This window comes from Microcaecilia unicolor, chromosome 3, assembly GCF_901765095.1.
Source record: "Microcaecilia unicolor chromosome 3, aMicUni1.1, whole genome shotgun sequence".
In the NCBI taxonomy this organism is placed as follows: Eukaryota; Metazoa; Chordata; class Amphibia; order Gymnophiona; family Siphonopidae; genus Microcaecilia; species Microcaecilia unicolor.
In genome coordinates, this window is record NC_044033.1 from 111,720,910 (window position 1) to 111,748,317 (window position 27,408).

At 47.8% G+C, this 27,408-nt stretch overlaps 1 protein-coding gene across 3 annotated transcripts in view; it reads right to left on the reverse strand.

Annotated features, from left to right (window-relative positions):
* The window catches only part of ATL2 (atlastin GTPase 2), a 208,030-nt gene that overhangs the window by 54,931 nt on the left and 125,691 nt on the right, over window positions 1-27,408 (reverse strand). For all 3 annotated transcript variants that reach the window (XM_030196285.1, XM_030196284.1, XM_030196286.1), the window contains 2 exons: window positions 17,182-17,238; window positions 3,437-3,508 (listed from right to left, as the gene is read on the reverse strand). In XM_030196285.1, coding sequence (XP_030052145.1) covers window positions 3,437-3,508; window positions 17,182-17,238 — 129 coding nt within the window. The remainder of the gene's footprint in view (window positions 1-3,436; window positions 3,509-17,181; window positions 17,239-27,408) is intronic.

A 27,408-nucleotide genomic window follows, 5' to 3' on the forward strand; every position in this document is an offset into this window, starting at 1 on the left:
TCCACTTCAATCCGGTTTTCGCCCTCTACACTCGACAGAAACAGCACTCTCTAAAGTCTGTAATGACTTGTTCCTTGCCAAATCCAGAGGCCACTACTCCATCCTCATCCTCCTCGATCTATCCGCTGCTTTTGACACTATCATGATTTACTTCTTGCCACACTGTCCTCATTTGGGTTCCAGGGCTCTGTCCTCTCCTGGTTCTCCTCCTATCTCTCCCACCGCACCTTCAGAGTTCACTCTCATGGATCTTCCTCCACCTCCATCCCGCTGTCGGTGTCCCCCAGGGATCTGTCCTTGGACCCCTTCTCTTCTCAATCTACACCTCCTCCCTGGGCTCCCTGATCTCATCTCATGGTTTCCAGTATCATCTCTATCCTGATGACACCCAGCTGTATCTCTCCACACCAGACATCACCGCAGAGACCCAGGCCAAGGTATCGGCCTGCTTATCCGACATTGCTGCATGCATGTCCAACCACCACCTGAAACTGAACATGTCCAAGACCGATCTCATCGTCTTTCCACCAAAACCCACTTCTCCTCTTCCTCCACTTTCTATCTCAGTTGATAACACCCTCATCCTCCCCGTCTCATCTGCCCGCAACCTCATCTTTGACTCCTCCCTCTCCTTCTCTGCGCACATCCAGCAGATAGCCAAGACCTGTCGCTTCTTCCTCTTTAACATCAGCAAAATTCGCCCTTTCCTCTCTGAACACACCACCCGAACTCTCGTCCACGCTCTCATTACCTCTCGCCTTGACTACTGCAACTTACTCCTCACTGGCCTCCCACTTAGTCATCTATCCCCCCTTCAATCTGTTCAGAACTCTGCTGCACGTCTTATATTCCGCCAGAACCGATATACTCATACCACTCCTCTCCTCAGGTCACTTCACTGGCTTCCAATCAGATACCGCATTCAATTCAAACTTCTCCTTCTTACCTACAAATGCACTCAGTCTGCTGCTCCTCACTACCTCTCTACCCTCATCTCCCCTTATGTTCCTGCCCGAAACCTCCGTTCACAGGACAAATCCCTCTCTCAGTACCCTTCTCCACCACCGCCAACTCCAGGCTCCGCTCATTCTGCCTCGCCTCACCCTATGCTTGGAACAACCTTCCTGAGCCCTTATGCCAAGCCCCCTCCCTGCCCATCTTCAACTCTTTGCTTAAAGCCCACCTCTTCAATGCTGCGTTCGGCACCTAACTCTTACCGTTCAGGAAATCCAGACTGCCCCAATTTGACTGCCCCTATCAGACTGACTGTTCACTTGTCTTTTAGATTGTAAGCTCTTTGAGCAGGGACTGTCCCTCTATGTTAAATTGTACAGCGCTGCGTAACCCTAGTAGCGTTTTAGAAATGTTAAATAGTAGTAGTAGTAGTTCTTGTTGACCGCCATCACCAAAGCGTTGACTTAGGGAAAAGAAAAAGCGCCAAAAAGACTGGTAAAAGGCGATCCATAGCATTCACTAACTAAAGGCTCACAAGGATAGGACTACAGCGCCAAAATATAGGTTGGTTGGCTTCATGTACCGGAAGGCTAGATGGCCTCCGAATGCTCGCCATTATAGGATTGAAAGCATAAGACACTTGTGTCTTGGGTCCAAAAAAAAAAAAAAAAAAAAAAATCAAACATCTCCAAGTCCCCTGAAACGTTGGCAGCTGCTCGTCCTGGTGAACAAACCGGACGGTCATGGGGACATCCAGTTCCACCTGGAGCTCACCCTCCTCCACTTTCTCCAGCCTAGAGGACTCCCTGAACCTGCCAGTAGTGAAAAGGAGAGGGAGGGAAAGGGGATTCGACGGCTCCACCTCAGACGTGGCTTCAAAGTGCCTGTTCAAGAGCGCGGGAACCACCTCAATGGTCCAAGAGAGCTATCCAAGTGCCTCAGAAGCAGCCCATGAGGTTTTTGGCAAGACAGCTGGCTGCTGCAAGGACACCACTTCAAAAGCTAGAAACATAAACAAAAGAAAATCTGGAGATTAAAAAAAAAAAAAAACCCAAATAAAACCTCTCCAGTCAACTCTGAACCCACAGTTATCAGGCCCCCCGAGGCCACAGAGCCCTCACCAACGCTGTCACTCAATGAGCCAGCAAAGTGCATCAAAATCCCAGACAACAGCTTAGTGGAGGGAGAAAATCTGTGGTGGCAGGAAAAATGGTGCACATGCCAAAAATATCCATGCAGGAAATCCCACCGTCAGGAAACACAAAAGTGCAACGAGCACTGCAAATACCTGCTGCGGAGTGATTACTCCTGCAGCGGGAACAGCGTTACGCTACCTCTGTAGCACTTGTGCTGCCAGAAAAAGCGTGACACATGGCGACTGCCAAACAAAAGGTAGCACTCACCACCGGACCTCCATAGCCCTCCGTTCACCACGGGGCCTCCCAGGAGTCTAAACGGCACTTACAGCTCTCCAAAGGAATTCTTGTCAAATACAGGGTTCCTATATGGCTTTTTTTTTTTTTTTTTTTTTGTGAGGAAGGTCAGAGCAGTACGGTAAGGAAACACTTAGAAAGTCCTGGGAGGAGGGAAACTGCGGGGTAACGCAGGGACCTGGAGACCAATTATGCCCTCAAACCTAGCTCCTCTGGCCATAAACCCTCAAGTTCAACTGGCCAACCTAGCCCAGGAGCCTCCCCCCCACCCCCCCAGGAGAATCCAGGAGCTGGAAGGAATCCGTCCACCACCTGCAGGAGATATACTGAAGGGCTGAGGGGCTGGACATCCAGGATCACTGCCTTCTTTCAGTGTTCTCCATCTCCACCTGCTGGTAGGTGGATACAACCCACCAGTTCATAGTAAATGACGGCAGAAAAAGACCTGCATGGTCCATCCAGTCTGCCCTACAAGATAAACTCATATGTGCTACTTTTTGTGTATACCTTACCTTGATTTGTACCTGTCCTTTTCAGGGCACAGACCGTGTAAGTCTGCAAGACTTAGTCAGACTGCTCACACACCTTAACAAGCCGTCAGTTCCGGGACCTGCACCTTAGGGTGCCCCTAGTGGTGACAGCGGGCACACCTTTTTTTGACACACCAATGTATGCTTGTGCTCGAAATTTTTATTATCATCAGGGTGCACTAGCCAACACAAGGAGCACCAATTCTAACAACATTAGGGGACCAAAAAGGAGGTGCAATTTATAGAATTGTTGCCACAGATTTTTTTTCTGATTAAGAAAATGCTTTGCAACTTTACTCTACCTAGAACTGTGGAAACACATGCAACTCTCCATGAGGGTTCTGTGCTATGTCTGATGGCATATAGGAAAATACCTGCATACATATGAGAAAACACATGTACTTAAGGAGTTAAAACATTAGCCTTACTGGAAGAAACAGAATACAACTTAGACTCAATGAAAGCATTCAGTAGCTGAAGGTGGCTGTAGAGCATCAGATCAAATAGTTTTTCACTTGCCTGTTCCATGCTCTTGCTGTAAGTGTCTTTCGATACGGCTACTGCAGCAAGATTGTTGGCTTCAGCAGTTGCCTAAAACATAAAATTATAGTTCAGTTTTCAAACTGAGTTGGCTAAAATATGAGGCTGAGTGCCCCTCTTTTTTTTTTTTTTTTTTTGAAACATATGCTTACAAAAGTTAAACCCCCTATGTAGTAAGCTAATATTATGTAAATGCCTTAGGAATGAAAAAGTTTAAACGGACACACTTAAAGATCCATCTCGTTCAAAAGACGGGGGCTATTATATCCAACAATCAAAACAATTAGCCCAGTGTCTTGCAATTTATAAGAAATTCTTTATTTTCCAATTGCTTAAAAAGCTGCATCTATAAAACAATTCTTCCGCTTAGCTAGCTTTATGACATTAATTACTCCTTACAGTCCTTACACAGAGTAATTAAGTTAACGTCATAAAGCTAGCTAAGCAGAAACATTGTTTTATATATACAACTTTTCAAGCAATTGGAAAAAAGAATTTCTTATAAATTGCAAGACGGTGGGCCAGTTTTGATTGTTGGGAATGAAAAGAAAAGCATAATGTTGCAAAACATGCACTAAAAACCAGAGTGGTAATTTTTTACATCATCAGATATGTTAAAAATAATAGTAAAGCTAAGAAACTGCATTAGCTGTATTACTGTTTCTACATTCAAAAATTCTGGAATGTCTCTGGTTTAGTCCAGGACCCATAAGCCAAAGCAACTCACCCCAGAACTAGAGTGCTCCTAATCTCCCCACCCATCCCACTACCCACTCATTAGTCCAACCCAGTCCACCTATCCTCTTTAACCCACCTTTACCTATCCTGTACAATGTTTCCTCTTCCATCTGTCTTATCTGCTGGCAATTAAAAAAATAGAAGGGGTTCAACATAGGTTAGTAACTTCAGCTGAATTCAGGGAAGGACAGGGAACATGGGAAGCAGCAGAGTTCTACAAGTAGCAAGTATGGGGGTAGCTGGATGGGAGGGTCAGATGTGTTAGTAGGGCTGGATTACTAGATGGGATGGTTAGGCTGATGGGATAATCCTAAAGCAGTCTGGCTCGAGTCTCCTGGTTGTGAGACTCCATAATTGGGGACCCTATATTCAGTAGTTCCCCAACATCCACTCATATCATTTACTTCCTATATAAGGAAATGAAAACAAAAACCACTACATCTCTACGGCTATTGTAAAATCAGAACTACAGGTGAAGTAAAAAGTGCTCTAATTTTAGCACACGATCCTACATTGAAATCAATTCTATCTGCAGGTAATTTCTAAGTATTTACAATAGAATGTGCACTAAAATTAAATAATATTTTTTTTTTCATCTTTAAATTTTTTATTATGTCTTTAAATAAACAGTATAAAACATCCAATTCAGCTTCCAACCAGCCTCAATTTCTTTGAAAATGCACAAAATGTCCTAACAGGGTTATATCCTTACAGGTCTTAGGAACAACATCTGCTAGATTAATTATTACATCAACATCATGGATTCATCTTTTCCTCTATATATCCTACGAAGCTACCTTTAAGCATACATTCCACTGTATTCCAAACTATTTATAACTGCCTATCTTTTATCCCAATAAGAAAAGAAAGAAAAAGGGAAAAAGAAAAAAAAAAAAAAAAAACCCCCATGTCTCAATTGTCCCTCTTCCCCTCCCCCCCTCAATCCCCCCCAACCCCTATACCCCCCCCCCCTTTTCCTTAAGGCTTAATTTTCTCCAGGCTATTCAGCAGTCTAGACCAACTCCGCCTACGTCTCAACTCCCCATCTCGGCGATATGCCGTGAGGCGTTCCATATTTATAAGTGATTCCAACCTGTTCTTCCAATCTCCCATTGCTGGTGGGTCAGGAGTTCGCCATCCGCGTGCTATAAGGCATTTTGCCGCGGCCAGTCCCCATCGGAGTAACTTGCTCCGTTCCCAGGAGGTGCCCTCATTGTACAATCCCAACAAACACGCTTGAGGACTACACACTAGGGACTCCCCCGTCATTTTTACTAAATTTTTCATCACTGTCTGCCAAAATATTCCCAATTTGGGGCAGAACCACCAGATATGAATAAAAGATCCCTTCTTCTGCCTACATCTCCAACAAAGATCAGAGGCATTGGGAAACATGCGTTTTAGTCTCTCCGGTGTATAATACCACCTGGTCAAGACTTTGTATGCATTTTCTTGTACCAAAGCACACGTGGACGCTTTTTGTACCTCTCTGCAAATCTTCTCCCATTCCTGCTCATCAAAGCTACATCCCAAGTCTTTTTCCCACGCCGCCTGAAATCCATAAGGGGCAGGGTCATTACCCCTCATAAATCTATAAATCACTGATATGTGCCTAGGTACTTTCTGTAACAACCCCCACAAATTCTCCAGACTCTCTCTCTCCTGTGGGTTCTCTCCTTTCCACCCCCTTGTCTCCAAATAAGACTTAATCTGCAAATATGAGAAGAAATCTTCTTTTGGGAGCCCATGTTTATCCCTCAACTCCTCAAAATTTTTAACTCTGTCCCCCAGTAATACATCCCGGAAACTCACGAGGCCTAAGTGTGCCCACCTCTTGAAGACCCCGCTCTCCCTCCCCGCTCTGAAACTCGGTTCCCATCGTATCTCTGCCCTTGTGGATACGCCCTTACCCTGTCCCATCTGAGCCCGGAAGTCTCTCCAAGTCCCCAACAGATGTCTAAGATAAGGGTTTTCTATCCCCTCCAACACCCTCCCTGCCCCCTCAGTTGTCCATAATAATGATTTTAATGCTCTTTGTGGGAAATAGGATTGCTCCACTTGACCCGCTGGTTTTAACCTATCTCGTTGCCATTCCGCAACCATCTTAATTTGCGCTGCCATATAATACCACTCGATCCGTGGCACTGCCCTTCCCCCCCTTTCTACCTCACCCCACATCACTCTGCCTGCCAAACGTGGATGTTTATCTCCCCATACAAATTGTAAAACCTGTCTTTGTAACTGTCTTAATTTTTTCCTGGGGACTGCAACAGGTAAACACTGAAAGAGAAATAGTAACCTGGGCAACACATTCATTTTTATCACTGATATTTTCCCCCACCAGGATAACCACATCCCCTTCCACCTAGAAAGGTCCATCTTAATCTTATCCACTGTCTTCCCGTAATTAAGATTGTATATCCTACTCAGATCTTTAGGGATCCGAACCCCCAGATATCTAATGTGAGACTTAGCCCACCTAAAACCGAACAACCGTTCCAAGAGAGCCTCCTCTTCCTGGGAGACAGATACCCCCATCCCTACACTCTTATCCATGTTTACCCGCAACCCCGCAAATTGCTCATACTCCCCCAATACCTCTACCACCACCCTCAGCGTAATCTCTGGTTCCCTGACATAGAGTAATAAGTCATCTGCATAAAGTGACAAACGATGTTCTCTCCGTCCCGCCACTATACCCCGATATTCGGGGTGAGTTCGCAAAAGTTCTGCTAAGGGCTCTACATATAAGGCAAATAATAAGGGCGACAGGGGACATCCCTGTCTTGTCCCTCTTCCTATTGGGAAAAAGGAAGTGTATTGGCCATTAACGCACAGACATGCCCTGGGCGAGGCATATAACGCCATGACCCACTTGCAAAAATTTTCCCCAAGGCCCATTCTCTGCATCACGGCCTTCAGAAAACCCCATTCGACTCTGTCGAAGGCCTTCTCTGCATCAACTGCCAAAAACACCACCCCTGGACATCTATGTTGCGCCTCCCACTGTAAATGTAATGTGCGACGTATATTGTCTCCCACCTGCCGGCCTGGAATAAATCCTGACTGGTCGTCTCCTATCAATTTCTGTAAAACCCCCCCCAGCCTATTGGCCAAAACCTTGGCCAAAATCTTGACATCAGTATTTAAAAGGGAAATGGGTCTGTAAGAACCACAAGATGTAGGATCCTTACCTGGTTTGGGCAACAAGGAAATACCTGCCTCCATCATTGAGCTCGTACATCCCCCCCCCTCTAATATTCCATTCCCTAAGCTAAGAAGCCGGGGCCCTAGTTCTTCTATGAAGCACTTATAAAACCGGGCCGTATACCCATCCAAACCCGGGGCTTTCCCGTTCGGTAGATTCTTAATGACCCTCTGCACCTCTCCCAATCTTAGCGGCTCTCCCAAACGGGCCTTTTCAGCCTCATTTAAACATTTCAATTCTATCTTGTCAAGATATTGGGCAATTTCCCCCATTGTCTTACTCCCCTCCTTTTTATATAGCTCCTTATAGTAGGCCTCAAAGCACCCCGCAATATCAGTATCAGTATGGTGCCATCCACCACTACCATCCCTCAATTGTTGAATCAGCGCCTTGGATCTTCTAGCTCTTAACATCCGAGCCAGATAGGCCCCTGCCTTATTGGCAGATTCAAAGGTCTGCTGTTTCAGTCTGGCTCGCATATGATCTATTTCAATCATCTGCCACTGAGCCAGTGCTCCTCTTATCCTTCTAAGTTCCTCTCCCAACTGTAGCGTAGGACGCTGCTTATGTTGCTTTTCTACCTTGATCAATCGCGTTCGCAAGTCTAATAACTGTTGTCCCCGCTCTCTTTTCTTCCTCGCCCCCCACTTTATCAACACTCCCCTAATGACTGCTTTCATTGCATCCCAGAGCGTCTCATCCTTAACCTCCCCATTATCATTAAAGTGATAGAAGTCCTGCATTGTTTGTCTAATTTCCTCCCTTACCACTTCATCCCCCAATAAGGTGTCATTTAACTTCCACACCCCTCTGCCTGACTTACCTCCCAATCCCTTTAGCTTTATCCAGATGGGCGCATGGTCAGAAACATGACATGGTTCAATTTCGGCTGCTTCTACCATGGGCCAGCTATTTCGATGGACCCATAAGCTATCCAGTCTCGCATAGGTCTGAGCCGCATGCGAGAAATGTGTGTAATCTCTCTGTGTCCCATGCATTAATCTCCAGCAATCAACCACCTCGTTTTCTTTCAAAAATCGCTTCATAGCCTTACGCCCAACACTCCCCGCTTGCCCCATACCCTTGGACGAATGGTCCAGCACTATGTCCGGAACCAGGTTAAAGTCCCCTCCTATAATCACCTGACCTCTAATGAACCCCTGTATTTCCTTCATCAGGTTGTCAAAAAATTGCCTCTGATCTTCATTAGGTGCATACAGATTGAGAAGCGTGATCTCCCTACCCTGCCACAGTCCCCTGATACCCAAGCATCTGCCACTCGAGTCCCGAAATTCCTCTTGTATTATCAACCCACAGTTGTGCTTCACTAATATCGCCACTCCTCCTACTCTCCTGTTCTCCTTACCCTGGTGGACCAGAACTTCTCGATATGACCTGTGTCGTAACAAATGTGCATCCCTTGGCCTCAAGTGTGTTTCCTGAAGCATCGTAATCTCCCAATTTAATCTATTTAGTTCTTTGAATATTCGACTGCGTTTCCCCTGGTTGTTAAGTCCATTCACATTCCATGAGCCTACCACAACCCTCCCTCTGTTCCCCCCTCCCCCTCCCACCTTACCCTTCCCCTTTCCCTTATCCCCACCCTCCCTACCCATCCCCCCACCCTTTGCCGATCTCTGTGCATGATCAGCCATTGAGGAACAAGTACGTAGCCGCCTAGAGGCATGGATCTGTATAAAGAAATCAACCACCCTCTGTTCACCGCAACCCCCCCCCTCCCGGACATAACACTTTAACAGTCCCGACTTACAATGTCAGTTATATCAATCCCCAAAATACAATCAGGGCTCTGTATCAGATCAAAGACTCCACTGACTAATAATAGTAATAAAGGTAAACTAAAAAAAAAAAAAAAAAAAAAAAAAAAAGGGGGGGGGGAGGCCTTACTTAGTGGATTATCAGACATCTCTCTCTTCCAGATACAGCCCTCCCACCCCCTCCAATCTGGCTGCGGCCCCCAATTGCAAGTCGTTCATATCTTCCCATCAACCTGAGTTTAACCAAACCCAATATGTTCTCATACAGGTCTTAACTGTTTGTCAGTCATCTCTCTCTCAAAAGATGCAGCGTGTAGTCTCCACTCTCCCTCCAGCTTGTTCTTTTCCAGTCTGGTTAGGCATCTCAGTTCGCAAATCTTTCATAGCCTCCCAGCTCCTTTTATCAACCACCTGCTCTCTAATATCAATAGAAGAGAAGAAAGGAAAAAAAAAAAAAAAAAAAAAAAAACACCCCAAAAAGGGGGGGGGGGGGGGGGGGGGGGGGGGGGGGGGGGGAAATGGTGGTACAACCACCTTATCTCTCCACTTGTCAGAGTCAGTCCATTCCAGACCCAATTAGGCCTCAAGCTATTTGTTTTTCTCCCTTTTTCCCATGTTCCACTACAACCTGCCATGCAGAGTCTCTCCTTGGTGCTACTTCTTCTCTTGATTCCCGGGTCTGTGCTGGTATGTCCTTGCATCCCATGGAACGTAGTGCCGCCCATGCTTCCGTCGCTGTTGTAACTTTGCGGGATTTTCCTTCCACTGTAATCCACACCGCAAAGGGGAAAAGCCATCTGTATCTGATCCCTCTAGCTCTCATGAAACCGGTGACTTCTCTGAAGCTCCCTCGTTTTTGCAGCGTGACTCGAGCTAGGTCCTGGAAAACACCTATCTTATAGGTTTTCCATTCAAATTCTTTACTCAGCCGTGCTCTCCTCAGAATTTGCTCTTTTATAGGAAAGTCTAGGAAACAGGCCACCACATCTCTTGGATTCGAATCTCTCCGCGGTCCCGCCGCACGATGGGCCCTTTGTATTCGAATTTCAGGAGGGGAACCCACCGAATCTGAAGCCAGTATGTTTTGGCAAAGTTCCCGAACTACCGCCTCACAGTTATTAAAGAGGTCCAGTTCGGGGATCCCCTTAAAGCGTAAATTATTTCGGCGGGACCTGTTCTCGAGATCCTCCACTTGTTCTTTAAGCTGTTTCAATTCCTCCTGTTCCACAAACACTCGTTTTTTAACTGACTCCAGTTCTGACCGCATGGTCCCCATCCCCTCCTCCACCTCACCTATGCGGGAACCTAGCTCCGAAACTTCCGCCCGTATATCTTTAAGGGCACTTTGGACGTCCTTTCTGACTCCCGCAAACTCTGCCTTCAATTCTTTCAATAGCTCGGCCACTGCCGCCGGCATCATGCTCACTTCCTCCTGGCTGTCCTCCGTTCGTTCTGCATGCTCCGGGGATTCCATTACCGGCGCCATTTTCTTTCCCCGCAGCTCCGAACTCTCCTTCCCCTTGCTCGCCGTGCCGCTTCGCTCCGGCGTGAATCGGAACTGCTCCAGCGATTTTTTGGGCGGCATATCCCGGGACCTGCGCTCCAATGCGTTTAATACAGTCCTCTCTCCAATAGGGTAAGTTTTCTAGCGCTTTTTCACATTAGCCCCTTCGGAGCTCCACGATCACACCACCATCTTGGGCCGTGACGTCACTTCCTCTCCTTAAATAATATTTTTACCATACCCTGTGTGAACTAAAACCTTTGTTGCATTCAGCAATTTGAGGGGTGGTGGGATAGTTGTAAAAGGTTAGTCTTCCTTAACTGCTAAGTTTTGTTCAGTCTCCAGTAGGTTACATTTGCACTTACCATTACAGCAATTAACCTCACTCCTAAGCTAGGGTACATGGAGTATGATCTCAATCGCCCAAATTTTCTGCTGCATTGTGTCAAAGAGAACTTCTCTCCGGAGTTAATAAGATGTTACTTGTATTCACTGTATGCAAGTTTCTATCCTGGAGAGGTGAGAATAGCTTCTCCTATACAAATGCTTAGAAGAATAGTGTGTTTAGCTTAACACATAATAATCAGGGCCTTTGGTAGTTAACCAATTAAAACCACCTACTTTTTTCTGGCTAAAATGTGCACAAACTTGTGCCCTCATGATCAAATGCCCTGCGCTGTTTCAAACAGCGCCCTAAAAATAGCGCCGGGGCAGCGCAGGGCTTTTCTGCATTGATGATCAAAGAATGCATGCAAATCTAAGCAGCGCTATTATCTTTGATTATCATGTTGAAGTGCGGGAGAATCGCGCCCGAGCATGCGCTCAGCACAATCCTCCCGCACTTGTTTGACAGGTCTGGGCTGTCAAACAGCCTGCCAGGCCCGAACAACAAGGGCTGGAGGACCGAACGTTGTCTCCAGCCCCCCCCCCCCCCCCAAAACCCCAGAAAACGTTGAGGCCGCCGCCGGCAGCCAAACCCTCTCCCACCCAGCGACGGGGAGGGCTGGAGGTCCCCCCGATGATTCGACACCCTCCATGCCCAGGGAGGGCTGGAGATCAGGTGGGTCTCCAGCCCCCCCCCCCCGAACCCCATAAATCGTGGTGGCCGCCTCCAGCCAAAATCTAACACACCCTGTTATCCATTGACCGGGGGGGGGGGGGCTGGAGGTCCGGTGGACCCCAACTCCTCCCCCCCCCCCCCCCCAGCATTCTGCATTGAATCCCTGGTGGTCCGTGGTCACCCTCCGTCCCTCCCGGCCGCCCCCCCTACCTTTTGTTGGAGGAGGGACCCTTACATGGTCTTAGCCCCGCCCAGTGCATCCCAGGATGCAATGGGCGGGACTGGGCGCCGCCATTTTTCAGCGGCGTTGACAGGAAGAGGAGGGAGGCAGGCAGGCTGCATCCCTCCTCCAACAAAAGGTAGGGGGCAGCCACGGACCACCAGGGATTCAATGCAGAACGCTGGGGGGGAGGAGTTGGGATGGGCTGGAGGTCCACCGGACTTCCAGCCCCCACCCCCCGTCGATGGATAACAGGGTGTGTTAGCTTTTGGCCGGAGGCGGCCACCACGATTTATGGGGGTTTGGGGGGGCTGGAGACCCACCGAACCTCCAGCCCCCCCGTCGCTGAGTGGGAGGGTGGGACAGCGTTTGGCCGGAGGCAGCCACCACAATTTATGGGGGTTCGGGGGGGGGGGGGGGGGGGGCTGGAGACCCACCGGATCTCCAGCCCTCCCTGGGCATGGAGGGGGTCGGATCGTCGGGGGGGGGGGGGGGGGAGACACCTGAGGTCCACCGGACCTCCACTCCCCCGTTTGCTTTGGGGGGGGGGGGGGGGGGGAACGGGGGCGTGCCAGCATGTAACTGCATGCTGGACAGGGCTCACCATTCCTCCCCAATGATCCGCAAAGTCTAACGCCAGCTCAGAGCTGGCATTGATTTTGCCGCGGCCAGCGACCCAATCTTTGGCGCGCTGGCCGCTGATCATTGGGGATGAATGCGTTAAGCGCTGATTAGCATGCATTTGCAAGCTAATTGAGCTAGAAGCCCTGTTTAGCATGCATTTGCATGCTACTTGCGCTAAGAGCCCTCGAGAGCGTTGTTTCAGGCGCTCGAGGGCTCTGATCATGGGTCGGCAGCAAACTCCAGCGCTAGTATGGCGTTAACAGCCTCTAGCGCCGGAGTTTGCTTTTGATCATGAGGGCCTTAGTGTGTAGAGATTGAACCAGTTAGAAATGGGATGTGCTGGGGCAGTGTGTGTTTAGTGGGCTAGCACAATATTCAGTAACTAGTAAATAAAAGGCCCGTTTCTGACACAAATGAAACGGGTGCTATGGAGTGTGTATGTGAGAGAGAGAGAGAGAGAGAGAGAGATACTTCCCCCCCCCCCCCCACTCAGGACCACCTGCACCCTCCTCCCTGGTCTCAGGACCCCCTCCCCTCTGGGGTGGTGGGGGTGGGTACTGCTGAACTGGGAGGGGGTGGAGCTGCCGAGAGGTGGGGGCAGGGTTTAATTTCCTTCCTTTTCCTTCATCTACCTATGGCTTTTCATCTTTTTCTCACCCTTGTTCTCCCCATGCCCCTTCCTCTTATTCTCCAGTCTTTCTCTACTCCCCTTTTCCATCCAGCAGCTCTCCTCTTTCTCTCCCCATCCTTCCAGTGTCTCCCCTCTTTCTCTCCCCATCCTTCCAATGTCTCCCCTCTTTCTTTCTGCATCCTTCCATCCAGTGTCTCCTCTTTCTCTCCCAATCCTTCCACCCATCTACCCTCTCTCCTGATCTTTCCATCTGTCTCTCTCCCCCTCCTTCTATCCAGTGTCTCTCTCTCTACCCTTTTCTGTTCAGTGTCCCTTCTCTCTCCACATCCTTCCAGTCTCTCCCCTTTCTCTGCATCCATTCATCCATCTCCCCCTTTCTCTCCCCATCCTTCCATCGTGTCTCTCTCCCCATCCTTCCATCTGTTTTCCCTCTTTCTCTCCCCATCCTTCCATTCGTCTACCCCCCTCCCCATACTCCCATCCCGTGTGTCTCTCTCTCTATCCCCTTCTTTCCATCCAGGCCCGCCCGCCCAACACAGACCTGCCCAGTTTCCCATGAAACACGCGGCGCCAGCTCCCATTTACGGCCACTGCTGCTTCTCCTGTTGAGCTTTAGTGGCCGCTACAAAAACAAAAAGATCAAATTAAACCACCAAAAATGTTTTTAAAAAGCAAGCGCGGCACCATAGGCAGCCATCAGGCATTGGCTGTCGGCTCTGCAGCCGCTCCTCTCACCTCTCATGTTGCTGCGCTCCTCCGGGGTTTTGCTCCAGAGGCAGTGATGTGAGAGGCGAGAGGAGCGGATGCAGATCCGACAGCCAATGTCTGATGGCTGTCTGCGGTAGTCATTCCAGGATATCAGATACAATTGGTAGTGTACAAAAATTAAGTAAAGGAAGAGAGAAGGAAGGTGTTAGGCAGGAAGTGTGCTGAACTCTTACTAAACCCTTCTGAAGGAGGGGGAAGGGAAAGCTAATGCCCTAATAGAAGACCTGAGGTCTTGAGGAGCTGAGCGTTTGCTGAGGGATTTTGGGGCCTGGACTATATTTTTTTTCTTTTGAAGATTATCTTATGAGGACTGTACCTTTTTCTTTTGAAGACTATATTAAGAAGGCTGTACCTTTTGATTCGAAGAATATATTATGATTTTTGGTATGAAATTGCCTTGATAATAAAATACTTTGACCCTGAGTCCCAGTATCAGCAGCATTCTGTCCTGGAACCCTGGGAGGCTGCAGGCTTGCTGGCTCCACCTAAGAAGAGAAAGCAGACCCCCCCCCCCCCTTTTACAATGTGTTATGGGGAGATTGGGGGCAGAGTAGACGGGTGAATGTACCAGGGAGATGGTAGCAGCAAGCTGAAGGCTGGCCAGGGGAATAGGGTGGGGGAAAAGATACAGTGATAGCTATGGGGGAGGGGTGGTAAGGAGAGACACCCACCCACCCACCTGCTTGGTAAGACACCTGCATTTGGAGTGTCTTGATATATTTTTTTTCCTTTCACCCTTGTGTTTCTTTGGTTCTCAGCCTTCTAAATGTTAGACTCCACTCTGCTTTTTGGTCATAAGCTGTTCACTTCAAGAGTGGCATAGCCAGACAGCTAATTTAGGGAGGGCCTGAGCCCAAAGGAGGTAGGCATGAAATCTCATCTCCACCCCCACTTGCCTCAATTTCCCCCCTCCCCAATGTAAAATAGAAATACCTGAGCTGGCACAGATCCCTAAGACCCACTAGCTGAAAACTGGTGGAGATGAAAACGGTAACGGAATTCAAACATGCGTGGGATAAACATAAAGGAATCCTGTGCAGAAGAAAGGGATCCTCAGGAGCTTAGCCTAGAATGGGTGGCAGAGCTGGTGGTTGGGAGGCGGAGCTAGTGTGGGCAGACATATACGGTCTGTGCTGGGGTTGGTGGTTGGGAGGGGGGACTAGTGCTGGGCAGACTTATACGGTCTGTGCCAGAGCCGGTGGCAGGGATAGTGCTGGGCAGACTTATACGGTCTGTGCCAGAGCTGGTGGTTGGGAGGCGGGGATAGTGCTGGCCAGACTTATACGGTCTGTGCACTGAAGAGGACAGTACAAATAAAAAAAGTAGCACATATGAATTTATCTTCTTGGGCAGACTGGATGGACCGTGCAGGTCTTCTTCTGCCGTCATCTACTATGTTACTATGTTACCTCCTGGCCAGAACTCTTCCAACATGAGCACCCAGAAGCAGTGTCCCCAAGCTGCTGCCAACCCCCAGATAAACTGTTTTCTCACATATACAAAATCTGAGCGTATGAGTGTGTGTGTGTCGGGGGGGGGGGGGGGGGGGGAGCCCAGTGGTGAAGGTGGCAGCTTGCTGTCCAGGTTGAAAGAGTTCTAGCCTCAGTGGATGGGGCTTGGGGATCCCAACCACACCAAGAGAGCACCAATTTTGGGTGGAACTGAGCCCAAAGTGGGAGGCTCACCCACAGCTCACCACTGTTTCAATAATCTATGCTTCAATTATATCTCATACTGATTATTGTAATGTCATATACTTAGGATTATCTAAATGGTGGTTCCACAGATTACAATACATAGTGTAGCCATACAATGGTTGCTAGGATTGGGGTAAAGACCTGGGATGACAACCAATGCTGTGCTATCACTGGTCTTTCAAGCTAAGTTTAAATTGCTGGCCCTAGTTTTAGTTATAATAGGGATTGGAGCTGAAATACTTATGAAAGAGTAGTACTTTATTAGTCTTACTGAATGAAGACTGACATATAAAAAGATTTTTTTTTCCTCTAAGGGTCTCAATTTATAATCGTATCTCTAGGGAGAATCAGTCAACTGTCTACTATAATGCATTTAGGTACCGTTACATGGTTATTTGAACAAGCATTTTTCAGGTAGTACTGGTTAACTGTCTTGTGGGCTGGTTTGTTAGAAGATTGGGGAGGATAATTTTTTTCCTTTGTATTTGGTGGTTGATGGGTAGGTGAAGGGATGTTCTGAGATTAGGAAAATGTAAAGACATTTGTTACTATGAAATGTTCTAGAGCATTTTTAAATGGTCATAATCAACAGAAAGACATAGAATAAATTTGGAGACATATACACAAAAGTGACCATGATTCTCTGTGAATACAGACTCCTATAACCTCAGCCTAGGCAGCCTGGGGCGTGATGGACATGATCCAGAAACCTACAGCAGAACACAGCATGGCCACTGAGCCATTAGACTGGTCCCAGATTTTTTGCTTTCTAAAGAAACACAAGTTCAAAGGTCAAACCCTCTTCATTTCTAAGTATTCTATTACTAGATCACCTTACACCAGCGGTTCCCAAACTGCACTGCAGTGAACGTTCAGGGGTGCCAAGGTGCATCACTCCTTACTTTCTCCTCCCACAGGTCCGGCATCTGCCGCTTCCTGCTTCTTCCCCCACCGCTGCTGTAGTGTTTCCAGCTTACATTTTCAGGCGTCCGTGATTCACACAAGACCTGCGGGGACTTCCCTCTGCTGCACCCGGCCCTCGCAACAGAAGCTTCATCAGGGAGGGCCGGACGCAGCAGACTGAGAAGGCACTGAAGTGCCTGTGTGAATTGCGGATGGCCCGAAAATGTAAGCTGCAAGCACTGCAGCGGCGGAAGGAGAAGGAAGCGGCAATGATCCTGGACCTGCAGGAAGGAAAATAGGAGCGATGTTGAATTTGGGGAAGGTGTGCTGGTTTGAGAGGAGGGGGCTGCAGGAAAAGGGAGACCCAAGTGGCCGGGGGGGGGGGGGGGGGGGGGGGGGGAAGAGGTGTGCTGCAAACCAAAAAAGTTTGGGAACCCCTGCATTACACTAAATATCAGTGTGAATGTATAAAACCTCCCTTTCACACAAGCTTTTCCACTAAAGATTATGTGAAAAAAGTGTTCATATATTAAATGGTTTGGGGATTCAGGCATACTGATAGAAACAAAAATAAAGAAACACAAAAGAGATACCTGAAGCATTGACTTTGGATGTGGTAGCTCCTCTCCTTGATAGATTTTGATGTAAGCCTTAAAATAAGAAATATATTTTTATAATTTGGCTTCTTTGAATTTAAACAAACAAAAACAAGCAAAGTTGCTTATCTATATCAAGTATTATCCTACTGCTTTCAGAGATTAGTCCTCATAAGTGAGTGATATCACCCAAGAGAGCCTGAGGCCTGTTTAAAAGTTGTAGAGCTTTCTGGAGTGCTCCAGTGAGCATGTGCTCAGTTCCTGTTCTGCCTTCAAGGTGATTCATTCCACAGGTCGTAGTTCCAAGAGACAAGCCCTGACTATTGTGAACTGGGCCCCCACTTGGGTTTAACTGCCCTGCTTCAACTTTTCAGAGCTGCAGAGACTTGGTCTGGCACTATCCTGGCCCTAGGGTACTTGGGGGAACCACCCTGAGGACCTGCCAACAACACAACCCTTATTGCAATGGGAGAGGCTCCTGCCATCCCCTTCTTGCAGCTACTCTACCAGAATCCTGCACTTTGGCAGCTGAGTTCAAAGATGTCAGTCATTTCTGCCCAAAATTTGGGACCCCTTTTGATTTGGGCATGACCAAGTAGGATGCCCACATGCCAGTTTCCCCCTGAGGGAGTCACCTGGGTTATGCTTGAGCTTCCTCAGTACAGGCGGGAAAGTTGGTCCAGCTTTGCTGCAGGCTCCGGCAAATCAATTCAGCAGCTGCCTGACCTTGTGCAGCTGTAGGTAGCCCGAATAAACAACCCCCACCCCTTCTTGCCCTGCTACAACAGCTCTGGGTCTGTCTGCCACTCCCTCACAATAACTAAGTGGAAGCAGAAGTGAAGTTGCTGGCTGGGTGAGTATGGTAAAATTATGTCTTACCTGATCATTTTCTTTCCTTTAGCGGCAGCAGATGAATCCAGTAACTGGTGGACTGTGTTCACCTACCAGCAGGTGGAGATACAGATTACGAAAACTGTAGTGAGTGATACTGGACAACCAGCCCCTCCATCAGCCAGTGTATGTCTCACCACCAAGCAGAACCCAGGAACAAACCTGAAAACGTTCCTCACTACTATGAACCACAGCAGTTATAACAGAGCTGTAATGAACAGCAGACTGTCAAATCTGCAAAACCAGATTCCATTGTTCCTCCCTTTATGTCTTTTTTTTTTTATGCTGAAAGGAACAAAACACAAACAGCAGAGAAAACAATCGAGACGGAAAAATAAGGGAGGGACCCTAGATTCATCTGCTGCAGCTAAGAAAATTATCAGGTAAGACACAATTTTACCTTCTTTAGTGAAGGAAGCAGATGAGTCTAGTAACTGGTAGGATGTACCAAAGAAATCCCCAAATAGGGAGGGAAGCCATCGCCCCCCCAAACCAACATCGCCGCTCCAAAAGAAGCATCTGATCTGGCAGCGGCAGAGAAAAGGTATGTAAAGAGGCCCAAGTAGCCGTCTGACAGATCTCATCCAGGGACAGAACCAATGTCTCTGCCCATGAAGCTGATTGTGCCACCAGCAGAAGATAAGCCGAGAAAATCATATCCTTGATCCATCTGGCGATCGTAGCCTTGGAAGCCACCTCACCCAGGCAGGGGCCTGAAAGAAGCACAAACAGATGATCAGACTGGCAAAACTCATTAAACATCTGGAAGTAGAGGAGGACCCAGTGAACATCCAAGAGCCGAAGCTTCCCGAAATCTGTGGGATAATCCTCCTCCCGAAAAGACGGAATAAAAAAAGGCTGATTAACATGAAAAGCCAAGATTACCTTTGGCAAAAAGAAGATACCATCCGTAAAACAACTCCAGACTCTGAAAACTGCAAAAAAGGATCTCGACACAACAGGGCTTGAATTTCCGAGACCCTACGTGCTGAAGCCACAGCCACTAAAAACACTGCCTTCCAGGTGAGGTCCTTGTCAGAACTCCTACGCAAGGGCTCAAAAGGTGCCCCTTGGACTACCCAAAGGACTAAATTAAGGTTCCAGGTCAGACATGCACTTTAGAGGTATTTCTTTACATTATGGGGTGGTATTTGAAAGCGTTTTAGCTCCAGTTATAGTAAACCTTGTTTTTCCCACTGTATGCTTTTGTACACCTGTTTGTGGTTTTGTTTTTTTTTGTTGGGGGGGGGGGGGGGGACTTTTTTGCCAATTCTTGAAAGATAACTGGTGTGTGGGTTTTGTTTCAGACTGGGTGTTAGCTAGTATCCATAGATAAATCCTTCTTATCTGTTCCCTTCTCCGCTACTGCCAACTCCAGACTTCGCTCCTTCTGTCTCGTTGCACCCTATGCTTGGAATAAACTTCCTGAGCCCATGTGTCTTGCCCCATCCTTGACCATCTTTAAATCTAGATTGAAAGCCCACCTCTTCAACATTGCTTTTGACTTGTAACCACTTGTACCTCTCGCTTCTACTTCGCTCCTTCTCTACCTACCTACTACCTTCTATCTACACATTAATTGATTTGCTTACTTTATTATTTTTGTCTATTAGATTGTAAGCTCTTTGAGCAGGGACTGTCTTTCTTCTATGTTTGTGCAGCGCTGCGTACGCTTTGTAGCGCTATATAAATGCTAAATAGTAGTAGTAGTAGACATGGCCGACGCTACGGTGGATGTAAAATGAAGCACTCCTCATAGAAAAAGAACGACATCTGGATGAGCAGCTAAAGAACAACCGGACACCTGGCCTCGAAAACAGGCCAAGGCCACCACTTGCACCTGAAGTGAGTTACAGGCCAACCTTTTCTGCAAGCCGTCCTGCAAAGGTGACCAAGTGCGAAACTCACACCACACAACAAAGGTGTGCCAAACACGGGCATATGCTGTCAAGGTAGATCGCTTTCGTGGCTGCAACAAGGTAGCTATCATCTCATTCAACTAGCTCTTCTTCCTCAAACACAACTCAATAGCCATGCTGTAAGAGCAAAGCGGTAGGATCCTCTATCTGAACTGGTTCCTGATGAAGACCAGGGTGGACAGAAAGACAAAAGGGGTGGCTCCACCAGGAGCTGAACTAAATCTGCGTATGAAGGGTGTTGAGGCCAACCCAGAGCTACCAAGATGACTCTACCCCAGTACTGTCTGATCCTGAGCAGAACCCAGCCGAACAAGGGCCACAGGAGAAATATGTACAGAAGCGTTGACTTGGACCAGGGCAAAAGAAGTACATCCTGCCTGGTAGACCCACACTATTCTTCTGCTGAAGATGGGCACCTTGGCACTGAACTGGGTCACCATCAGATCTGTCTGAGGTGTGCCCCACTTGCAGCAAATCAGATGAAACGCCTCCGTGAACAGTTCCCATTCCGATGGATCCAGGGTATGCCAGCTAAGAAAAACTGCTTGCATATTGTTCTGACCCTCGATGTGAGCCACTGGCAGGCACGGAAGTGGACTTCCACCCAAAGGAGAAGGCAACCTGCCTTGGCAGCAAGAGCCGGACTCTTGGTGCCCCCCAACGATTGATGTAAGCCACTGCCATCGTGTTGTCCGAAAATACTTGAACCGCCCTGTCAGTCAGCAGATCCTGAAATGCCTGCAAGGCGCACAGGACCGCATGCAGCTCCAGGCGATCGATCAACCAAGCTGACTCCATCGCCGACCAAGTTCCCTACGCACAACTGTGGAGGTAATGAGCCTCCTCCAACCTGTCAAGCTGGCATCCATAACCACAACCACCCACTGAGGTTAAGGAAGAGACATGCTGTTCAGCAAGTGGGGGTCGTGAAGGCACCAGGCCATAACTGTTCTGGGCCCATGGAAGCCACAAAAGCCAGCAGCAATAATCCTGACAGACCATCCAACTGCTCAGCAGCGAGGACGCATATGCGTCCTTGCCCACAGTACTACCTCCAGGGTCGCCAAGGAGCTCAACACCTGAACAGTCCCAGGCCCGGGGACTTGACAACCACAGAAAGTTGGAAATCTGAGAATGGAGCTAGACCCTCTGCTCCTCCGGCAAGAATGCACGGCAGAGAGCTATGCCGAAGTGAGCCCTCAGATAGTCCAAAGTCTGAGAAGGGACTAGATGGCTTTCAGGAAGGTTCAGTACCCAGCCGAAAGACTGCAGCAGTGCCATGACCCAGTTGATGGCCCTACGACTCTCCTGTACCAAGTCCGCTTGAATCAACTAATCGTCCAGGTATGGATGGACTCTGATCCCTTCCTTCCACAGGAACACTGACACAACCGCCATAACCTTAGAGAAGGTCCGCGGAGCAGTGGACAGCACCAAACTGGAAACGGCGCCCCAGAACAGCAAAGTGGAGAAAATGCTGATGCGGAGGCCAAATAGAAATATAGAGATAAGCTTCCATGAGATCTAACGCCGTCAGAAACTCTCTTGGTTGAACTACCACCACAATGGACCGTAGTAGCTCCACATGAAAAGTGCCAGACTTTCAAGAACAGGTTCAACTTGCAAAGATTGAGGATAGCACGAAAGAAGCCCCCCTTTTGAGGCACCACAAAATAAATGGAATACCGCCCCGCACGTGCCTCAAGATGCAGAACAGGCACCACTACCCCCAGCTCCAACAGGGAATGGAGAGTGGCCTCAAACGCTGCTGTCTTGGAGGCGGTAGTGCAGTGGGACTCCAAAAAACGCATCTTACAGGTGAAGCAAACTCTAGCTTGTAGCCATCTCTGATAATATCCAGGACCCATTAGTCTGAGGTGATCTTAGCCCACTCTTCGTAGAAGAGAGTCAGATGACCCTCTATCTTGACAACCGAAGAGCAGGCCAGCGCCCCATCGTTGGGAACAGCAGCCTGCAACTCCTGAACGCGTGGAGTTGGTCGCGAGCCGTTTATCCTCTCGAAAGGGAGGTAACTGCTGAAAGCGGGGGCACTGAATAGTAGTCGCAGGATGACTTGGGTGATAACAGCGAACCTCTCTGAGATGAGGCCATGCAGGCCCAGTCTGTGGGGCAGTCCTAGGCTTATCTTCTGGAAGACATTGACCCTTGGAGTCCCCCAAATCCTTCACAATCTTCTCCAAAGAGAAGCTTGCACCGAAAAGGCAACCGAGTGAGCCATTGCTTGGAGGCCAAATCCACCATCCAATGGCAGAGCCACAACAACTGGCGAGAAGAAACCAGCAGTGCCATCTGTTTGACCGAAGTCTGGACCAGGTCATAAAGGAGTCAGCTAGATAAGCTAAGTCCGATTCCATGTGGGGTATGATGAACCCCAATACTGGACCAGCGTCAGAGTCCTGCTCCAGAGGCTGCTGAAGCCAACTGAGGCACACCCTGGCCGCAAAAGAGCCACAAATCGAGGCCTGGAGAGCCAATGTGGAAACCTCAAAAATATGTTTGAGGGAAGCCTCCAGGCATCGGTCCTGCATCCTCAAGTGCCACACCCCTTCCACCAGGAGTGTAGTCTTTTTGGTGACCACTGTCACCAAGGTGTCCACTGTAAAGAGGACAAACTTGTCCGCCTGGTCCAAGACCACTGGATAAAGGCGGACCATCGCCTTAGACACCTTTAGGTTCTCCTCAGGGTCTGACCACAGGGGCAAGATAAGCTCCTGGATGGCCTCATGGACTGGAAACGCCTTAGAGGGTTTCCTCGTACTGGCCATCTTAACCGAAGTAGCAGCCTGAGGTTCAGGTTCAGCAATGTTTAAAGCTGCTAGTGTTAGAGATAAGGGATGGCAGCTCGTCCCTATGAAACACGCAGACTGTAGTAGGATCAGACTCCTCCTGCTGCAACTTGCCCTCCTCCAACTCATTCACCCAAGAGGGACAAACGGAATCCCCAGAAAGCACAGCAAGAGAAAGCGAAGGTGTACCGGGGCCCAATGATGCCTCCTCTTCTGAGCTGGGTCCTCAGGAAAAACATACCCCAACCCTCAGCAGCACCCCCGGAGGGTAAAAAGGCCTGGAGCTGGGACGGAGGAAGGGACCTTTTCAACATATAGGCCTGATGCAGGAGAAGAACAAATTCTGGAGAAAAGCCATTCCCAGCACCCAGAGTCCCTGGAGCAGCTGCTAGCGAAGAAATAGGAACCCCCGCAGTGCCAAAAGGAAAATCCCCCGAACCGCACGAGGGTTATGAAACTGCCATCAGCTGTTTTGCAGGAGCCGCGTCTGAGGCAAAATACAAAATGGTGTGCGTGGTGTCAGCCTCCTGTCCCCTGGAGCCAGGGCCTCCAAACAGCCTGCAACACAAAGTTCCGCTGGGGATTTCCTTTTCCCGCAGCAGGAACATTGCTTAACCACCTCTGCTGCCATAACCCCAGCGCACACCCTGCAGGACAGGGTAAACAAAGATAGAAGTACTCACCGCGACATCCCAGACAGAAGCGGTGCCTCCTAGACACTGGCCCGCTGCTAAACAGGCACTGCAAGCTCAAAGAAGGGACCCCACAGTAGAAAGGCCCAGCAAGCTGCACCGTGCGTCCTGTCCCCAATAAACAAGCTCTCACTTTTTCCTTTTTTTCACTCCGGCTGCAAAGAAATAGATTTTTTTTTATTTTTTAACAGTAAGGAAGGTAACAACAGCCAGATGAAGCAACGGAAGGTAAGGGAACACAGGGTGAAGCAGGGACCCAGAGAACCAGGTATGCCTCCAAGGATGGCTCCAAGAGCCCGTCATCCCCAGACTCAAACTGGCTAACACTAGGCCAGGAGTAGCCCCAGAGATGAAGAATCCAAGAGTTGGTGAGAAGCCGTCTACCACCTGCTCGAAATACAGATATACTGGCTGATGGAGGGGCTGGCTGGTCGTCCAGAATCACTCACTACAGTTTAGTAATCTCTTATCTCCAACCACTGGTAGATGGACACAACCCACCAGTCACTGGATTCATCTGCTGCCTGCAATAAGGGAATTTTAAATCTAAAGATTTCCCTGGCAGCAGCTAAGGAAATAAAGCAGGCACCCAAATCTACATTTTTTTAAGCACTGAAAGGGGAATACAGAGGTTCATGGGGACAAATTTCACCATCCTCACTCATCCCCACTAGAATCCAACCCATATACACTAAGATCAATTTCATCCCTGCCCATTGCTGAAATTAATCTGCTCCATCCCCATCATACCTGCAGATAAACTTCTTGCTGGAATTTATGGGTTTTTGTTACACTATAGAAGATCTGTGATTAACTTTTTTGTGATAAACGTGGATTGATATTTTTACCCTATACTTCATATTAAAATGGGGGAGGGGGGTTGTTTTCAAAGACTAGCAGAACTGTCCATCTAGCAAGAGCTTTGTTGTTCATCTTCTTTTGACGCTACAGAAAAACCCAGTCTACTTGGCAGCTTGGCCCCTAGCAGTGAGAAAAGTTACACTACTTGGTAATTTTCTAATACAATGCTTCTCAACTTTTTCCTTTCATAGCACACCCAAGACATTTTGATTCTCACATCACTCAGCCAAATTTTATACCATTCCCTTTCTACACCATCTCCTCATTCTATAACCTGCAGAATCCTTTCATTCATCCTCCTTTACCTTCCTTTTTCTCTCCATCCCCACTGCTCTGCATGATTTTCTTTCCTGCTTCTCCCGTTCAACCCATCTGTGATCTGTTATGGAAAATCCTCTCTCACTTCCCCAATCTCTCTCAGTGCATTCTAAGCCTCAGTCTGGCATCCAAGTTTGAATACTGACTCATGGGAAACCTGCAGCAACATCTATTCCCACGGACTGGGAAGTCATACCTATGGGTCTCCCACAACCCCCATTCCCATATAGATCTCTACATAGGAAGGACGGATCTATTATCCCTCCCCCCACCCTTCCACTGGCAGGGGCATTATGGAGACCCATGCCAGCCAGCTGAGTGAGCTACAGCCCATGGGTGACGACTTACAAATGCCTTCCCGGCTGTACTGGAGTAAGGGCCATAGTCCAAATCCCATGAGCTGGATTGGGGGGGGGGGGGGGGGGGAGAGGTTAGGCCTCCACCAATATCCTACTGCACCAGCCTAACCTCACCATCTGCTGGAGGTAGAGAAATATTGAAGTGTTTCATCCTTCACCAGACTTTATATTGATGTCAAATTATGCTCTTTAATGCCATCTGCTGATAGGAAAAGAATACAACCCACTGGTCTGGACTGGTCTAGCTGGACGAGGAAGCTAAACTTTTGGGGAAAAAAAGTTTACTCATGCACACTGTAAAATAAACAATTTTGGATTCTGTAAAAAATGAGAACTGAAGTGTCACATGTAACTGGTCTGGAACTGAAACATTCATACACGTTCAGTAGAATACTCCAGGAAGTTCTACAGCTTAACACTGCTCTGGCCTCAGGCACCATGGGAAGAAATACACTTACGACTATCATCTTACTTGTTCTCAGAGAAATAAAGTTTTAATATGGCTACAATGTTGAAAACTGCACAATTTATATCACATTAAACTAATGCAAAACAGGTAAATGGCTACATACTACACATCACCTAGTACAAAGGTACAATACATAAAATCTAACACTTCAGAGTTGATCTTATTGAAAAATATCTGTAGTCACACATTAACCTCCAGAACCAGCAGGTGGTTCCGTACTGGGCTAGACCAAACCAGTGCCTTCCTATGTTAATTTTATTTTGCAAGGAGACCTGTGCAATTTTCCTTCCTCCCAAATGGTTTCCTCTACAACATAAAAGTATAGGCAGAGGAATGGAGTAGGTCACTGTGGCCCATGGCCTGACCAATATTTTGCCCAACACAGCATCAGCAACTAGAGAGCTTGGGGGCAGGGCCCAAAATTGGTTTGACCTCTCCAGCAAAAAAAGGTATTCAGCTGCTCCTGCATAAAAAGCATAATTGACATAGGTTAAGGGAAGGTCAGCCCAGACTATAGTGAGAAATACAAAGGAACAGGAAGGTTTAAAAGAACAAAACCCCACCCTGTGTTTCTGATGTGAACTGACTGAAGACTTAGTGGTACCTTACATGGGTGAGGTAACTATGGCTTAGACCAAGCCTCAACAATTTTTTATTAAATCTAGAAGCCAGCCATTGAGACCTCTCTTGCTTCTCCTTCCCCACCCCTTCAACAGGGGTCAACTGACTTTCGGTGGTACAGCCAAAGTGGTCCACAGTGAATTTTTTTTTTTTTTTGGGGGGGGGGGGGGGGGGGCTCAGGGGTAGGAATCCCCTCCCAGATCAGAAGTAGCTCTTTTAAAAACTGATCTACCAAGGCTACTTTCTTATTCTGTGTTTATGGGCAAAGAAACCTTAATAGATCAGGTGCCTCTGCAATCACTGGAAGAAGCCAGCAGTCTCCCTACCCAAAGCAGGCTGTCAACTGTACAACAGCACAGCCTTGATAGGTGAAACAAAGAGGCCATTACCTCTGTTTTACATATCACCATGGCCTGGATCCCCACCAGTCTTACCAAAGCCCATGTTCTCCCCACCCCAATTCAGAAGTGCCAAGGGTGGCCCATCCCAAAAAGAGAAATTTGCTACCACAATGACAGATTGAAGGCCAATGAGTGCAACTGAGTGAGGTTTTCTAGTGGTGCAGCCAGGATATAAATTTTGAAAAGATCTTCATGTAATTTTGAACGACCACTTTTGTTTTCTAAATGCTGCCAAATAGTGCTGTCCAATTTATTGATTGCATTTGTATCCCACATTTTCCCACCTCTTTGCAGGCTCAATGTAGCTTACAATACATCATGAATAGTGGAAACATATAAGAGAATATACATTTGGCGTTACAGGAAGATCTTGGGTTACTTGATAATGATAAAACATATTAGTAGATTTAACAATCGAATCTTGTAGTCAGTTCTGGATATTTGTACAGGAGTTCACATTTGATGATCTTTGTGGTATGCCCTATCAAAGAGATGGGTCTTCAGTAGTTTACGGAAGTTAGTTCATAGAGCGGTTTTAAGTTGCGCGGTAGTGCGTTCCAGAATTGATTAACAGATTCATTTTTGGCAAATTGATTCAAACTGATTTGTTTCTTTTCTTTTAATCGTGATCGGTCAGGTTCTCAACCCAGTCCTCAGGACACACCTGGCCAATCAGGTTTTCAAGATACCCACAGTGACAGTGTGAGAGATAAATCTGCACGAAATGGAGGTAGCACATGCAAATTTATCTCATCTATATTCATTGTGGGTATCATGAAAACCTGACTACCTAGGTATGTCTTTAGGACTGGGTTGAGAATTTCTGCTTTAAGGCAATGCTTCTCAATATTTTTTTCAGTCAGGACACACCTGATGGATGATGCTG